The sequence below is a fragment of the Mus musculus genome, chromosome 5 (genome assembly GCF_000001635.26).
Source record: "Mus musculus strain C57BL/6J chromosome 5, GRCm38.p6 C57BL/6J".
Lineage (NCBI taxonomy): Eukaryota > Metazoa > Chordata > Mammalia > Rodentia > Muridae > Mus > Mus musculus.
Window position 1 is genome coordinate 127594107 of NC_000071.6, and position 18169 is coordinate 127612275.

The 18169-nt window shown below is 48.1% G+C and overlaps 1 protein-coding gene across 7 annotated transcripts in view; it reads right to left on the bottom strand.

Annotated features, from left to right (window-relative positions):
• Positions 1-438: 438 nt before the first annotated feature.
• The window catches only part of Slc15a4 (solute carrier family 15, member 4), a 38748-nt gene continuing 21017 nt past the window's right edge, over positions 439-18169 (bottom strand). The window contains exons 2-8 of one of the 7 annotated variants that reach the window (XR_003955563.1): positions 14666-14955; positions 10432-10542; positions 10005-10082; positions 9587-9745; positions 7752-7907; positions 6314-6472; positions 439-2666 (exon numbers count right to left, since the gene is read on the bottom strand). Coding sequence is in view for 3 of the 7 variants with exons in the window: in XM_006504272.4 (XP_006504335.1) it covers positions 2518-2666; positions 6314-6472; positions 7752-7907; positions 9587-9755; positions 10005-10082; positions 10432-10600; positions 14666-14955 (1170 nt within the window). In the remaining 4 variants the exon portion in view is untranslated. Of the gene's footprint in view, positions 2667-6313; positions 6473-7751; positions 7908-9586; positions 9756-10004; positions 10083-10431; positions 10601-14665; positions 14956-18169 lie in introns of all 7 variants that reach the window. The other 6 variants (XR_001784584.2, XM_006504272.4, NM_133895.1 and 3 more) reach the window with 6 other exon arrangements.

The following is an 18169-nucleotide window of genomic DNA, read 5'->3' on the forward strand; positions in this document are numbered from 1 at the left end:
TCTGGAGCTCTGCATATGTGGAGCTTTCTAGCAAACTGAAAGCGGACATAGGGCCATGACCTACTCAAGTACCAGCAACTGCAACCCTGAGGGACCAAGTACCTTGGAAGAAGCTGGTTTTATAAAGATCTGTTGCCAGGCGGTGATGGCGCATGCCTTAATTCCAGCAATTGGGAGGCAGAGGCAAATGGATCTGAGTTCAAGTCCAGCCTGGTCTACAGATTAAATTCCAGAACAGCCAGAGTTATAGCTACACAGAGAAATCATATCTTGAAGAAAAAACAAAACAAACAAACAAAACGAATCTCAGCTTCTGCCTCAGGATATGAGGACACACATAACCCTGAAGAAGCTAGTCTGTCTCCACAAAGAACAGTTGAGGTAACACAGCCAAGAACTCAGGGCATACACAGCTTGAAACACCCCAAACAGCACAGCTCAGTTTGGTGTGTTTTATTCAACTGCCAGCTTAGAACTGTAGATCAGAGTGACTGCCTATGGTCTGTCTGTTCAGATGCTAATGTCAAGGCTTTAGGACTAACACCAGCTCAGCCACAAATAGATCTCCCACAACACAGACTGGAGGTGAATCTGGTACCCACCAGTCTTTCCCAGGTTTGACTAACATGCAAGATCATTCTCAAATGTGGGCATCTAAAGGAACCCCAACAGACATGGAAGACATGGCAAGAGAAAGCCATTCAGTCTGCTCAGTACCAGGTACCATCCTGTGGGTGCTATGGAGACATGAGTAGAGTGAACTTCCACCAATAGCTGCTGCATTTCTCCAGGTGGAGGTGCCACTCACTGAGCATGGCTGGTACTGAAGCCAACCCCACTATGTAGTCTCATTAGGATGATGGATGCTCTCGCCACACTCAGCCCCAGGACCTTCGAGACAGTTCCCACAGGTCCTTTTCATCACACCAGAGTCTCTTGCCCAGCTGCCATTCTTGTCTCACTTAGGGTGCTCCCTGGGCTATCAAAGCAGAAATGCCTATGACCAGCACACACCCTGTGTGTCCACAGCACACTAAGGGGTGGCAGAGGTCCTTCTCTCATGCAAATACAGAAATTCCTGTGAAGAAAACCTACTTTTAGAATATGTTTTACTTGGGGTGGAAGGTTGCACATCATAATGGTGTAATGTAGAGGTCAGGACAACTGGTTCCTTCCCTCCATGTCTGCCAGCCTCAGGCTTGGGGACAGGCACCTTTACCTGCTAGGCCTTCTCACCAACCCAGGAAAGTCTACGTCGTGACAGCAGATTAATGACTTCAGCATCCAGCTTCTTCTTTAAGATATGGGCAAACCTCTGCAGAACTATCCCCCCCAACCCGCCCCAAAGCCAAGAACAAGGGGCACAGTGGATGGTTTTTATCCTGAAGCTTCTTTCTTCCTGGTGTGTGAGAGAGGCAGAGTCAGGTTTCTGGCAGAAGTGGACTTGAACACTGTGGCTCTAACACTGGGCCAAAGGAATACAAGGCTGAGCAGGCAGCAGCTGTAGGGGATGCTGAACTGATGCAGAGTATGGAGAAACCATCAGGAAGCTCTTGGTGTCAGTCTGAGAAGCTTTTATAAAATTATACAAAACACAGCAACACACACAACAGTTCAGTTGACAAACTCAGAACCCCAGATGTCAGTAACGGTACAAAGCTGGGCCAATAGCCCAGCAGCTCCCATGTTTTCCCCACTCACCACCTGCCTCCATCCTTACTGCTACACAAAGTCAAGTTCTCAGAAAAGATCTGCGTGGTGTAACTGCCAATCTCCTGCCAGCTGCTGTCTGGTTTCAGTGAGGACATGGTGTCCTCAATCACCACGGACACATGTGCTTAAAGCAGATCAGTTGTTCATGACCTAAGTCCTGCTGACCATAGTGACAGACATCTGAGATCTCAGCACTTGAGAAGCAGACATGAGGCAGCCCCAAGTTTGAGGCCAGCCTAGTCTAATAAAAACTTCTTTATCTCAGTCAACAAAACCTACTTTCTGAGCAGATGAGCCTACATGACTGACCCACAAAGGCCTTGGCATCAGCCAGGCCTGTGACAAGAGTCCATGATGGAGTAGACACAGCTCCTAGGGCTCTCTTGACATCAACCACACTTTCACCTCTAAAGAGAATCCTCCTATGCCTTGATGGAAGTGCTTGCTAATCGTAAAGGAGATGCTATGAGGAAGTAACAATATTTGTAAGGAATAAGGATGGCAGCAGCAGAACGGTGGCTGCCCAGGAGAGCATGGCTGGCTCAGGACTGGCAGAGACCTTCAGTGAGAGAAGCCACATCCTCATCTCCTGGCAGGCCCAGTGCACATGAGACGGGCCATAGTAAGGCACTCACCACCATCATCCGGGCATAGGGAGGGAGAAGCCAGTCCAGACAACATGCAAGTTCAGAAGTTGGGACACCAACAATCTAGCCTCAGTCTGCTTGCTGGCAGTGCCCTGGTAGTTAGCAAGCCCTGAGGCCTTAGAGTCTGCAGAACCTGTGAGCATGCTGGCTGGCTGCATCAGGTCCTCGTGCTGGCTGGCCCCCCATCTGTCCTGGCTCGCTGGCGGTCGTACTTCACAGACACAATGAGGAAGAGCAGCAGCGTAGCTCCCTGGATGGCGGCCAGCAGGAAGAAGTAGTAATGCAGGTGGCAGCTGTTGATGTTCCCTAGGAGCGAGCAGACACCTCCTGGTGAGCACTCCACAGACAGGGCACCTTCTCACTGGCTCTTGGCCACCTGAGAGGGCAATGGGCACTAGCCACCGGCCTCTCCCATCCTTGGTGGGAGGAAGGTGAGAAGGCAGGTGTCCCAGCCCTAGCTCTGACTCGGAGGAAGGCTTGTGAGGCTGGGTGTCACCTCAGGCCTCTCAGCGATGCTCCTGACTTGCATTTTCTCCTCCACACAGACATGAGAGAAGCTTCCTGTGCTGCTTCCTGCCTCTCTCTGAGGCGCTCTCCTATCACTGCCTACACTTAGCACTGAGTGACACTTCTGAGGATGAATAAAGCCCACACCACATTCCTCTCAGCAATGCTGCAGGGGACTGACTGTATCTAGCACGGTCCCCAATTTGTGGGCCTTCCCACATGACAGGTAGCATGAGGAGATATCGTCCCACCAAAGCGGTGATTCTCAGCCTTCCTAATGCTGCAACCCCAACTATAAAATCATTTTCATTGCTATTTCATAACTATAATTTTGCTGTTATGGATCATAATGTAAATCTCTGACATGTGACCCTAAAGGTCACCCCACAGGTTGAGAACTACTGCTCTAGAGTAAGCTAGATGCTTTTCCTTAGCATCTTTCGAGTTTTGCATATCTATATAGGCAGCCCTCCCTGTTATAATGCACACACCTTGGTCTCACCATAAAAGTAGTGTCACAGCTTTTATAGCACCCAAACTCCAGAGGAAGGAGGCAGGTGCAGGTCAGGGCCATAGACTGTGGAGCTCCCACAGCCAGGTCGCAAGGTTGGAGCCTGTGGTCTCCACTGTGACTCTGCGCCTGTGAGGACTTGGGCCTGTGTAAAGCAGCTTTAGCTGTAATGCTGCCCACCTCACACTATCACTTCTGTAAACCACCGCTCCAGGACTACTACAAAGATCCAGGACCAACATACATGCCGGTGGCAGGATGACAGCTGGGCACAGCATGAAAGGAGCACTGAGGGTGCCTCCTGTCCCCATAATGAGTCTCCACAGGTCTCATTCATAGCTCTCAGGGGCTGCCGAGGAGCACGTCAGCTATACTCCAGGTGACTCATCATACAAAAGGGAACTGGCGCACAGCTCATGCTGTGGCTGGAGGTTGTTGCACTTTCTGACACTTCAAAAGCATGTTCCAGTCTCTACTGAGAAGGTAAGACTTGTTCCTCCTAATGTCCTTTTATGCTGGGTTATTTTAAACACCCTTTACTACCTGAGCAGATGCTCTGAGTATCAAATGTCTATCAAGCAACACGGGCAAGCACAACACAGGGTCCCAACAAGCACAGACACATGATCCACAGAGAAGGACAAAACCTCTAAGTCTGCCCCAAAGGGGAAGAGTCCTGTTATCCTGAACCTCACAGACAAAAGACTGATTCAGTCAGGAAATGGAAAACAGCTTTGCCCTTGCTCTGTCCTGCTCCCTCGTGGTCAGTGACACAGCCATCTTCCAGAACCTGTCTGCAACTGTGAAAAGGTACCAGTGGTATAATCTTATGTGCAGTGGTGAAGCTGGCAAGACAAGTGGACTGTGTAGTTATGTACATACCACTGGCCCCCAGAGAAGAAAGCACACTACAGCTTACCAGGTCTAGCCTCATTTGGGAATATGCAAAAAATTCAAATATGTATCCACCACCCAAGAAACACTGAAATATAATTCTGTGGGGGAATGACACTCCAGATCAACAGGGAGCCTCTCAGAAGAAATGAGAGTCCCATGGTGACTCTATAAGAACAGAATGTGTCCTGGCCAGGGCAGGGTGCTCAAAGAGAGGAGATAGGACAGGATTCTGCACTGACCTGTACTAGCAGCATGGAGACTGAGGGCTTAGACAGCACTGGGCTGCAGGAGTGTTATTCCCACATAGGGAACAGTGGCAAGTGTTGGAAGGGGCTAGGGTACAAGAAAGTGTGCAATGGAGGCCTAGGGAGCCCTGAAACCTCACGAGGAACCCCTAGCCCACCAGGGACACCACATAAGCGCTGGTCACTTCCTCGTCTGCAAGGATGCTGACATGGAATGGGGAGGGAAGGGTGCTGTGCACCTGGTGGGAAGAAGGGGTGCTGGCCTGGAGCTCCTGTTCCTTCTAAAGAGACCAGGTTACACCAGGGCCTTTGCACAGCACTGACCCCAGTCCCTAACAAAAAGTGAGAAGCTGCTGGGCACTGCAAAGCACTACCTTAAACACACACTGGCTATACAGCAATCAAAGGAACTCTGCAGAGGCTTAGGTACAGCCTATCAGAAACAGCTGGGAACAAGAAGACACTAAATTATACCTGGTGGTGGTGGCGGCGGTGGCTCATGCCTTTTATCCCAGCACTTGGGAGGCAGACCTTTGTGAGATCAAGGCCAGCCTGGTCTATAGAATGAGCTCCAGGACAGCAAAAGCTATAGAGAGAGAAAAACCCCGTCTTTGATCTCCCTGAAAAACTCTAAGACTAAATTAGTAAATTGAGGTAGGGAGCAGACTGAGAGTGGGAATAAGCAAAAGCAGCCAACTCTGCACACACAGAACGTGTGTAGAGCCTAAGCCAGTGAGGTCACTCACACCTACAATCCCAGAACTAGCGCACTCACATGTGAGGTGGTAAGGGTTGATGTAGTGTCCTCTAGGTGAGCTAGAGTCCTCATGAGGTTGCAATCTCTTCTGACAACTTTCTCCTAAGTAGGAATGGCACTCCTGCACTTTAAGGCAACCCTGGGCTACAGAGTGAGTCCCTGATTGTGGACTGGTAGAATAGCTCAGCAATTAAAGACACTTGCCATGCAAGCCCTACAGCCTGAGTTTGATCCCCAGATCCCACAGGAAAAGGAGACACATGACTTCTGAAAGCTGTCTTCCACACATGCCTGTATTACTTGCATATATAATAGTAAATGTTTTAAACTAATAACTAGAATCCTGTGATGACCATTTGGAAAAGTCTGCATCATGCAGGCTGACTCTACTCCAGGAATGTCACTGTCCCAGGGGGATGAGAGCAAGGGCAAGCTCCAGGACAGCTGGTTGGCTTGACACCTGGCCTCATACAGCTACACAGTCAGTTATAGGCACCCAGAGAGGTTGGGGAAGGGGGTTTCGGGCTTCTGAGCATTACCCCAAGATTCAAAGGAATCCAATTCAAGGCCCTGGGAATCCCACAATTTCTAGAAAAAAATTCCTGACTTTCCCAAAGCTATGCAATAAAAGCAGATTAAATGCCACCAAGCTGCGCAAATGCTCACAGTACAGACTTCTGCATAGGGAACATGTACTTATCTAAAAGGCAAAGGATGTTGTAGTCCCTGGATCACACACAGCACTGCAGAGCTGCCCAGATCAACAACCAGAAGCCTCCTCCAGGAGCAGCAGTGTTCACTGACAAAGCACTACCCACCCTTCCAAAATCTGAAACCCAACACAGTCAGGAACCAAAACATAAGAGCAGGCTGACACAGGAGCTGACACGCAGGTCTCGCTTCTCACCCAGCTCTCAGGAAGTGCTAAGCTAGATTCAGCAGGGGTTGGGCTAGAGGCCTCTTGGGACAGACTGAATTTTCACACAACCCACAGCAAGCACTCTGGTTTCCCACCCCTCCAGACATCAAATCTCACCAAAATCTGTATGACTGCTCATCCACCCAATGGCCTTGAGAGACACCAGGGCCAACAGTCCTGAGCCCACAAAGGACCCAATGCCAGAGAAGAAGAAGAAGAGTCCCATGATGGCGCTCTGCATGGACTTGGGGGCAGCTGAGTATGCAAATTCCAGACCTAGAGAAAAGGAGGTCACTCTTAGAAGATCATCTATGTCACCCTGAGCCAGCTTCCCAGTATGCATGGATCCCACTGGGGTGTGAGCACTATCAGGAGGACTGTCCTTGGAAACACACGTGGTTGGAGAAGTCAGCATTGGGTGTAGCCACTCATCCTCATGAGAGCTCTTTAAACACGTCAAGGAAAAGTGGCACTCTCACTTGTAAGATATTCGTAAGTTCTGTCACAAGACAGACATGGTGTCTCACACCTGAAATTCTAGAATTCAACAGGCGGTAGCCAGAGGATTGCTGCAGTGTTCAATCCTTTCTCAAAATCTCAGGGGGCTGGAGAGAGAGCTCAGTATTTAAGAGCACTGGATGCTCTTGCAAAGGACCAGGGTTCTATTCCCAGAACCCTCATGGAGGCTCACAACCATGTGTAACTCCAGTTCTAAGAGATCTGATACCCTCTTCTATCCTCCATGGAGACTTGTATGCATGCAGTATACACGCAGGCAACACATAAAATGAACAAATCTTTAAAAGTCAAGACTTGAGAGCTGGTAAGATGGCTCAGTGGGTAAGAGCACCCGACTGCTCTTCCAAAGGTCCGGAGTTCAAATCCCAGCAACCACATGGTGGCTCACAACCATCCGTAACGAGATCTGACTCCCTCTTCTGGAGTGTCTGAAGACAGCTACAGTGTACTTACATATAATCAATAAATAAATTAAAAAAAAAAAAAAGAAAAGTCAAGACTTGAATGGGGTTAGAGAGAGGCCTCTAAAAGGATCCTACTTCACAGCTAACACAGCATAACAGGTTCAAGTACCTATAAACTTATAGTCACAGTGACCAGGTGGGGCAAAGCTAAAGCAAAGCCCATCATCAGTAGTCACAGAAATCTGCCAGGGTTTGGAAGGCGGCAGCATGCGCCTCCTCTCTTCCCACTGCTACAAGAGACAACCTGCCCTAAGCCTTGTCCCCGCAGGGTATCACTAATGAGAACAAGCTCTGTAAGTCAGGTTTGCTCTTTCACGTATCTAAGCCTGCACCAGCAGCACAGCTGTGCTCTGCAAAGTTTGGGACACACAGGGCGGGTCATGATGGACTTGTGAAAATATCTTAACACTGGTTTTGCACAAGAAAGGGCAGCCTTAGCCTGAGGACTACTATTTACTGGGTCATGCTTTAAGAGACAATTCCCCCACCCCCACTCTCCCACACAAAGCACCATGGTCTTGCTCAGCTCAGTGCAGGGTATAATACAAACAGGCCCAGATTCACAGTCTCACCTGCTATACTTGCAAATATCTCACTGATGCCAATGAGCACATACTGTGGGATCTGCCACCAGATGGGCAAGTCAGCAGCATGGTACACCACACCACCAATGGTCTGGTTAATGGTCTTCTCCTTTACCAGGTCCAGCCTTTTACTCTCCAGGATTCCTAAAATTAAGAATCAAGTTAGTGTAGCACTTAAAGCTGACATTAATCTAAGTCTGCAGTGTATTACAGGAATTTATCAACGATCCAGAAAGGAGGGTGACCATGACAACTTCCTAGGCAGATCCCAGTCATGTCATCCAGCTGGTGTCATCTTCACCAGGCATTTTACAGATATTCACTATGATCAGTTTCACCCTCAAGTGTCTGGGCTACTCATCCTGTTCATCTTTTTAAGATTTATTATTTTATGCACGAATGCTCCATTATAGATGGTTGGGAACTACCGTGTGGTTGCTGGGAATTGAACTTAGGACCTCAGCAAGAGCAGCAGGTGAGTGACCTTAACCACTGAGCCATCTCTCCAGCACCCCATCTTTTTAAAACTGAGAGGAGGCGTGAGATCTGTGTAACTAATGATCACTGGAGGAGAGTGAGATACTTCCTGAATGGCCTGGCCGCTGCCAAGTTACCCATGCTCCTGTAAGCAACCCAAGTCCCCAAAGACACCGCCACAGGCATATAAACGAAAAGAAAATTCTGAATTACCCAATGTGCAGTCCTTGAAATAAATGGGCCCAAGTCTCTAGACAAAGCTCAAAAACTTGCCTCAGTTCAAGAAAATAAATTCGAGGCTGTGGGCAGAACCAAAATAAAGCACAGAATGCTGAGGCCCAGGAGATGGACAGCATAGCAGAAGCATGAAAGGGGACCTGGGAGACAGTACACTGGAACCTTCAGTACCAAGCTGGCGCCACCATGCCACGATAACAAGAAACTACCAAGCCCCCAACACAGGATCTTCCCCAACTCTACAAAACCACAAACACAAACCTAAGTACTAAAGCAAAATGCTAAAAGCCCCAAGTGACTTTCAGATCAAGTAGAAATCAACGTTCTAGCCCAGGGAGACAGTTCAATCAAAGGGGGAAGGTGCTGCCACCACGTCTGATGACCTAGGCTTTATCTCTATAACCGACATGGTGGAAGGGGAGAACTCAGGCAAGCTGACCTCTGATCTCCACACGTGTGCTGTGGTCTGCGCACCTCCTCCCCCATATGCATACAAAATAAAAATTTTAAAGTAATAAAAGGGGAGTGGGAACCCTTCCGTAAGCATAATAAACATGGTACAGTTGTAGCGACAGGCAAATCCTTGGCATTACTATTCTTTCAACATTAAACAAGAAAGTGGGGCTGAGATGATGACTCAGCAGTTAAGAGCACCTGATGCTCCTGAAAAGGTACACAGACCCCAGCCTCATCAGCAAACAGAAAGAATGAGGGAAAGAGGAGAGTCTTAGGACACTGTCCCACGCTGGACTGTGGCATGGGACCTGAGGAGCTAGCTCTTCAGCTGTTAAGACTTTTGCTGGGAGTGTCCCAGGAGCCTAGAACAATCCCACAAACCCTTTTTCTCCGTGCTGGGACACTGGTGGCTTCACCAACTGTGAAGCTTTCACAGAATCTCCTCCTGTCATTCCCACTCCACACTGAGTGTTGGCCTGCGCAGGGCCAAGTCTATTCAGCCCTAGGATGAAGGTTTGTCCTCGAGAAGAAAATGGCACTTGAAGAGTCACCAGCTACCCAGTGCCTTCAGAACAATACACTAGCTTCTGCATGCTGCAGAAGCCACTCTGGGAGAGAGAGGAGAAGAGGGGGCCAGAGACATGGTGGCTCACCTGCAGCAAAGGCAGAGCACATGACGAAGAACATCCCCACAGCAATCCTCTTCAGGGAGGATGGGAGCAGGCCATGTCTCCTCAGCACCGGGTCCACCAGCTTGTCCTTCAGTGGGATGAGCAGGAGGATGAGCACCGCATCAAACATGGTGAGCCAAGCTGCAGGCAGCTGCACAGAGCATGGCATTAGCTAAGGTACAGCACTTCCCCCCACCACAATGCATGACACCAAGATGCTTCAACTGGAGATGCTGTCTGGCAATAAGTGTGCTCAGAGCTGGGAGAGGGCTGAGTCTGACAGTACTAGTGTTTAGTGGCACTGGCCAATCCAATCTCAGCAGGCTGTAACTAAGCAGGAACTAGTTCTAGTGACAGTGTCACAGCTACCTGATGCAGCTGCCACCTCTAGGTCTCTTACCGTGTGATGGGTGGTGGTGATACTTGAGATTTCTGGAATCTTCAAATGAAGACTCTGTAAAGCATATGTGGTCTGCATCTGGATAAAGAAAGCAGTGGTGCAGGTAAGCCAGCAGGGCCTCTCCAAGTCTGTGCACACACCCTCCCTCCTGTAGCTGAGGCGTGGCAACTCCTCTCAGAATCAGACATGGAAATTATTGAGTCACACTATACAGTCTCTTTGAGAAAAGCTTCCAGGCACCCAAATGACAAAGAAGCCGGAGGGTCCAGAAAACCAGAAGCACACCACCAATTCTCAGCTGCTTCTTGGGAAAGGTTTTGTAACACAAAGCAGCCAACCTGAGTCCATGACTGAAAACTATGGCAACTGATGGACAACCCTGAGCCCTGCACCGCAACATCAGCCACAAGGCTGGGTCAGCACTCACTTGGAAATACACTGTCCAGTAAGGAATCAGAGCCAAGAACACGGGCACAATCTTGACCAGGGCTTTCACGTCTTCCACTTTGTCCTCTGTGAACGGCCCTCCACGCGACATCTTACATGAATCAAACAGACTGTGTTTAGAAGATTGCTGAAAGACTCCAAGGCCTTCACTTTGGGAAACAAAATGAAGGAATTAGTTTACTTCCACCCCTAGTGACAATGCTCTGGTAACAAATCACGACTGGGGTGGGAAAGAGGCTATCTGCCTGCCTGCTTCTAGACCTTCTATGACTAACTATACACAGCACACACAGCTCCTGTGGCTGACCATGGGACCCTTGGAAAGGATAACTGTGTCCGCTATACCCATAAGGGGGGCATCTCAACCTCATGCAGCTCCAGAGCAGCAATGTTACCCGGACTTCTGGCCAGCTGACAGCAATCTGAGCAATCCCAAGTTTTCTTGTAACTATACTGGTTTATCAAACAGGTAGACACTCAAGGGACTAGAGGATGCTCTGATGGCTGGAAAAGCAACATCTGCCCCTGGGATGAAGATCAAAGTACAGATCCATGATGGGTAGGTGCTACACTAGGGTGATGGGAAAGGGAACTCACTCATTCATCTTTATCACAAGCCTGAAAGTCCTGCAAGGCTCTTACTGACCCATTTCAAGACACAGATTAGACAAGAGCTGTGTCAAAAATCTCAATGCCTCTAAGAGTTGGGGTCAGGACTAAAAGCGAGGCCATCTTGGCTTACAGGTGCATGCCTGAACAACCACACCTCATTCATAGCTGTGGAATACAATGAACATCCCTGCCTCTCCATCTGCAGTTTTTAAAAAATGAGTGAGGCCCTCCAGGCATCGACAGTCTTTCCCAGCTACACAATACCAACAGAAACTGTAGGAAACCACACCATTCCCTGCATGACCAAAACCAACATAAGACACTTAACCCCACTGAGAGCCTCCCAACTCCAGACTTTGAAATATATACAAGTTTATAACCCTAAGCCTGATTTCCCTATATTGTCACATTTTAAATTATTTGAATGTTTTTCCTATTTTGTATGTATGACTGGCGTAAATGTATGTTTTGTCTTTGGAGACAGGCCCTCACTATGGAGCCCTGGCTGTCCTTGCAACAAACCAAGCTAGCCTCAAACTCAGAGATCTACCATTCTTTGCTATACTTAAGAGCATGTGCCAACACAACCAGCTTGCCTGCATATATATGCCAAGTGTACTATAGATGTGCCTAGTGCTGTCGGAGTCCAGAAGAGGGCAATGGAGGAACCAGAGTTGTGGAAGACTGTGGGTGGTGGGAACCAAATCCAGGCCCTTTCAAAAATCAGCAGGTACTCTTGACCACTGAGCTGTCTCTCTCGCCCCGTATTTTTTGCTCTTAATCTGTATATTCCAAGTTGGAGAAGATCGAAAAACTAAAACCCATAACTTACTCAGTATTTTAGTCAAATTCTGATGAGGTAAATACCTGCTGCCTGTGCAGTATCACAGGGACTAGGTGAGTCCTAGTCACAGGTGCCTATATGTATTTCTCTTCATTTGAGGACATTCCTAACTCCTTCAAATTCTTGTTTATCTGAGGTCCCCATGTACCTGATACAGACACTTACAAATGATGAGTACATGGTATGTCTCTGAAACACATTGATGCCAAGAACCAAATTCCCCTAGTACTACCACAGCTCTCAGTGTTGTGTATCATTAAGTTACCTTAAAGCTAATGAACTAGGGTGTGTCTAAAGCAGTGGTACTCAACCTGTGGGTCTGGACCCCCTTGGGGATTGAATGACCCTTTCATAGGGGTCACATATCAGATATTCATATTAAAATTCCTAACAGTGCTGGAAGTGGTGGCGCACACCTTTAATCCCAGCACTCGGGAGGCAGAGGCAGGCAGATTTCTGAGTTCGAGGTCAGCCTGGTCTACAAAGTGAGTTCCAGGACAGCCAGGGCTACACAGAGAAACCCTGTCTCGAAACTCTCCCCTCCCCCCAAAAATTCCTAACAGTAGCAAAATCATAAAGTAGCAATGAAAATAATGTTATGGCTGGGGGTCACCACATGAGGAACGGTATTAAAGAGTCGCAGCCTGAGAAAGGTTGAGAACCACTGCATTAAAGCCTCCCAATCACCAGGTGAAGTGGCACATGTGTCACTCCGTTGCTAAGGAGGTTGATGCAGGAGAATCACTTATAGATATGAAGCAAGTGCAGAGCAGCCTGGGCTACTTGAGACCTTGTCTCAGAAAAAAAGAAGTTCCTAGTCCACCTGCACAGTTAGTACTCTATGTTGTGACATAAGGTGTGCCTCACAGTCACAGACAAGAGCATACTGCTCCTCCAATGAAAGCTGTGACTCAGTTTCCCTTTACCTATATGTCCACATGCCTATGTGTTCAGGCTCTGAAAGGCTAGGTACACTTGTCACAGACTCCACTTGAAGTTACTGGGAAAAAAAAAAGCCCCTAGGCCTGCTTTAATGTAGTGTGAGGACATGAGGATGTGAACTCAGAGCATCAGGTCTCATCTAAAATCAGTACCACATCTCCCTCCAAGCACATCCACAGAGTCGACACACAGGGACTGGGCCAAGAGTCAGACCCATGGTAAACGCGCGCGTGGGGGGGGGGGGGGCACTTCGGGGCTCTTCAATCCTGCTCCAGGCATCCCCAGTAGAGGCACAGTGACAGGCCTCATCAGGTACTAGGCTGCTGAGGGCCCTGCACACCTCACTGTTCTGAGGTCTCACAATAATCCTGAGAGCAGTCCAGCTCTCCTAGGCAAACATCAAAGTCAGACACTCTAATATTAGTCTCTAAACAGCCAGGGCCCACAGCAAGTTAATTGCTTAGTTTTGTCCCAGAGCCTTCCAGAGCTGAAGCTCAGAGGAAGGCAGGCTGTTCAGGCTCACTATTTCTGTGCCATGTGTGCACCAAAACCCCACAGGCTCTGGAGAAATGCTGGCCCCTAGCTGAAAGGCTCCCATCAGGGATATCTGCTAAAGGCTGTCCTGTCCTGTCCCCACAGCAATCAATTTAGATTAGAAACAAGTAAGGTCCACAATAAAGCTTCTGTCTGACAAAGTAAAGTCCTGGCAAAAAACCCAGGGTGTGCTGGAACTGGGTGGTGTCCAGCTTTGCAAGTTCCTCAAGTGTTAGTTCCCTTCTAGACTGGGTCTGAAAGCTGACAGAGCACACAGCCTTCCCAGCAGGTCCACGAAGGGGAGTTGGGACAGTCAGATTTCACCCAAGGGACTCATGTGCCATCAGCAGAGCCACAGGAGTCACAGTGTGTAGCTTCAGATCTGCCACAAATGGCTCCCAGTACGCCAATGTCAGGCACAGACAAGCACATGAGGAGGTGTGCACACTGCCATGCAGAATACTTTTGCAAGCAGGGCCATCCCATGGGAAGCCCCATGGACAAGGAATCTACCTCTCTCAGTAACTACTGAGAGTCCTTAGGTTCGGCAAATCACAGGGAGGGAGCTGACCACCAAGGTCCCTGGACCTTGGTTTTCTATTCCTTGACTGCTCTGGTGGCTACAATTCTACAATCTCTCTTACATCACAACTACAGTCAAGCAGCCTGCAAAAAACATAGAAGCATCTAAGTCCTTCGGAGGATGACTTCTGGACTTCATTCACTTATGTTGGGCACCATGGATCACCATCAGTAGAAAAGGGGGCAGAGCTCAGAAAATGGCTATTTCTGAAAGTTCCACGCTTGGGACCTTCAGCACTAAGGCTGTGCAAGCCCCATTTAAGTAAGGGTAAATGGGTTGCCAAGAGCATCTCAAGCTATGTGTCCCTCTAATACAAAGTAGATGGCGTGGCCCTGGACTAGGGAAACTGTTTTGACCAATGTGGGAGACAACAGCTTCCTTTTGAGACAAGAAGCTACAACATACATAAGAGCCTAAGTTCTCATTAACATACTTCCGTGTCTAAAGCACGCAATGTCTCCATGATATCTTCTGCAGACCCTACCTTCAAAATCTGCTACCCAGCAGCAAGGCACCCTCACCCATGCTGGAAGTGAAGGAGTTGGGCAGAGTATTGAACTCAGGGCTCTGCTATCCTAATGGAGGGGTTTATACCACACACTTCCTGAATGAAGCCGGCTAGAAGACCAGACACAAACCACACAGCCCAGCCCTCAGCTGGGACTTTCTCTGCGGGGAGCAAGGAGTTGTGTCACTCACCCACTTCTCCGCTGCCCTCCTCTCTGGGAGCAGCAACTGTAGGTCAGAATTCTGAACATGTCAGTGAAGGCACTGCCGTCAGGAGGCTTGGTGATGAAGACACTCTGGCCACAGAGGAAGACCAGGAAAGCAATGGCCACACAGACTGTGGGAATCAGGTAGCCTGTGAAAAAGCTCACATTCTGCTGAATATAGGCAATACCTCCTAATGACAGGATTGCTCCCAAATTAATGCTCCAGTAAAACCAATTGAAAAATCTCCGAGTGGCTTCTGGACCTCGATCTTTAACCTAAAGTAAGAGAGAAGAGAAATGCATAAGAAAATGTGATCTTCTACACCTTCCGTTTACTCTTTAAACATGACAAGCTGTAGTGTTTTCATATGTAATGACCTCCCAACCACCCACAGCAGCTATATGCCGTTACCATACCTACCTAGCACCTGATCATCTACAAATTGAAAGCAGATACACAGGATCTCAAGAAGGACAGTGTCAAAGTGCTGTTTACAGATTCAGCGAGTCTCCTGACAAAAGCCATCTCACACTCAATCCCTCCAGCAGCTAGATGCCTCTCCAAATGCCAGCAAGTCCTAGTGCTCAAAGTCAGCTGACCACCATGAAGCCACCGGGAATGGTCCCTGAAACAGGGTCCAGAACCCACAGCTGCCCAGTCCAGGCCCACAGCGGAGGGAGCATACGTAGTACACTGAGCTCAGAGCTCACTAAACTTAACACAAGTGCTATGAGAGCCTGCTTGGCAGGCTCTTGCCCCATGCATAGTAAGGCTTGCTCGGAGGCAAGGCACCACTCCTGCATGGGGCCCAAGTACCAGTTTTTGATAAGCTTACAACTAAGCTGTAAGCACAGTAAGAGAAGCATGAGCTAGCTTTAGATTAGAAAGGTTATCCAGTGGGGCGCACCTATTATCCCAGCATTTAAGAGACAAAAGCAGGGGAATCATGAGCTGAATCCTGGCTGAGCTGCAGAGGATCTCATCAGCACATTGAAGCAATGCTTACAATTAGTCCCAAGTTGACTCTCCCCCAAGCCCCCATGCAAGCCTTCTGCGATCCCAACCTCGCTTCTTCCTGTACTGTTTCTATCTACCATGAACACTATAAGAATGGGCCCAGTCCAACTCAGCATGATTCTGGACAGTTTCATTTCACAAATTTTCTTGAGCAAACCCACAGCCAAAGACGGATCCTGAGCACACAGACACATACTTCACCAGCCTCATGTTGGAGGGTTACAATCACAGCAAATTGAAAAATCCAAGTTGTTGGTTTGTTCTTTTCTTTTTCAGGGTTAGGGATTGAACACAGGTCCTTGCAATGTTAAGACAACTCCTTTACCACTAAACTCCATTTCCAGCCCCCCAAATGACCAACAAACCACAAGCATTTTGTTGCCCTACACGTCAGTTCTGAACAAAGACTCCACTCTAAAGGTGGACATCACTTCAGAACAGTTTATATTTAGTTTCTTACAGCTGGGGCACAATGTCTTTAATGTTACCCAATGGTGGACATCAATGTCCATGACCAGTGGAGACAGGCCAAAAGAAAGAAAAAACATGAGCAAGAAATAGAGAAAATAAAACTCAATGTACACACACATATACTTTATTATTTATACACTTCATACATTGTATGTATAAACACCATATACACATAGATATGTCACTGTTTTAACAACCCTGAGAGAAAAGAGGCCACTTTACACAAGAAGCAAAACAAAAGCACACCTCTTTGAACATGGGATCAGTTGCCTAGGTTGGTCTCAAACTCCTGGGCTTGTATGATCCCCTGCTTCAACCTGTGAAGCAGCTACAACTACAGATGTGCACCACAATGTCCAGCACGTTACAGGAAACATTACAGATACTAACTGAAATGTCCCAGACCCTTCCCATTACACATAGCAGGACCATACACATCTTCCCACATTCATAGGAACAGCTTATCCCCAAAACAGTAAGAGAATACTTATTCAGTTGACCTGACATACAGACTTTTAAAGTCTTTATGTCCCTTTGTGAACTTGGTGGTCAACTGACTTCACTGTCCAAGGGTTACCAGCCACAGCTGCTTCATAAACAGAGGCCTACTCCCAGGGCTTCAGTAGCCACAGGCCAGCAAACTGGGCTGTCACATGCCTCTCTCTGCCCTTGGCAAAAAGCCACAGCTTCCCCATGTACCAGTCCCATGACATCACCACATGCCTGCCAAGACTGATCAAACTCTTCATATGCCCTGGCCAACGCCCTCCAAAAGTACCAAAGCCAAAGGGAGAGGAGAGGCCAGCAGGGCAAAAGGGATATGTGTTTAAACAGGGGAAAGCTATCAGATACCTAGGAACACAACCTCTCTCCACTGGGACAAACACCATCCTGAAGTCCTGACCAATGTTCAACATAATCCTAGCACTCAGAATCTCTGCTGAAGCAAAGAATGCCTGCCGGCTACAGAGAAGTCAGACCGTAAACTAAACCAAACGAGAGTGGCAGCACTGTCTGCACGGTAGCTTCTTCCTCTTTCAGCTATTTTTAATTCTGTTTTTTAGTGCTTGTTGGTTTAAGGTCTTGAGTAACCCAAGCGGGGCTCCAACTTCCTATGTAGCTGAGGCTGGCTTCAAACTCTGGATTCCCTGCCCCACCTTCCAAGCACTGGAATATAGACAAGCACCTAGCACTTAGCTTACTTTTTTGAATAATCAGCAATCAAGAATGACAATGACCTTTGGCAATTTGTAAGCACTGTGAAAAATTAAGGGCAGATGAATTCTGCCTTAAACCAAACCACATTTGAGAGTGACTTTATAACGTCTACAGGCACTGTGAACTGACCTGGTATTCCTGTTCACCCACAGTCAGGCCCACCTCCCATATAAGAAAGCCACTCTGGAGCTAAATCCAGAGTCAAGAGGCAGCACCAGCCAGAAAAGCGCTTTAAAGATAGCAGCACACTGCTCTTACAGGGAAAGACCAGCAAGAACTGACCCTATGCAGAAAACATAGCCAAAGCACCTTCCAGTCATTTTGGCTTCTCCTGCAAAGCAGCAGACATGTTAAGAACAAGGAGGCCTTGAAATCTCCCTCAAGGTGCAGTCTTGAGGCAGCAGAGAGCAAGTGCCTCCAAAGGATCCCAGCTACTTACTAAAGATATCATTTACACACCACAAACTGAACCTAAGTGTGGCCAACCATCTCTTGTATATTCAGAGTTGTGAAGCCGCCACTGCCCTGCCCTGCAGGCCCTGTGTCAGCTCACTGGATGTGTGAGCATCCTTCACATCCTGTGGTGCTCTCAGCACCCACAAGAACCTAACTCTAGTGCTGTGGGTGAACAGCATTTTTACAGGTGAATGAACAGAGTGCACTAAGGTTCATCACCAGAGGGACTGCACCCTACTTTCTATTTAAATATTTCAAAGCTACAGAAAAGCTGAAAAAAAATAGGATGTACCCTTCTTTTTAGCTTTTTCCTCCTATTAAAAATAT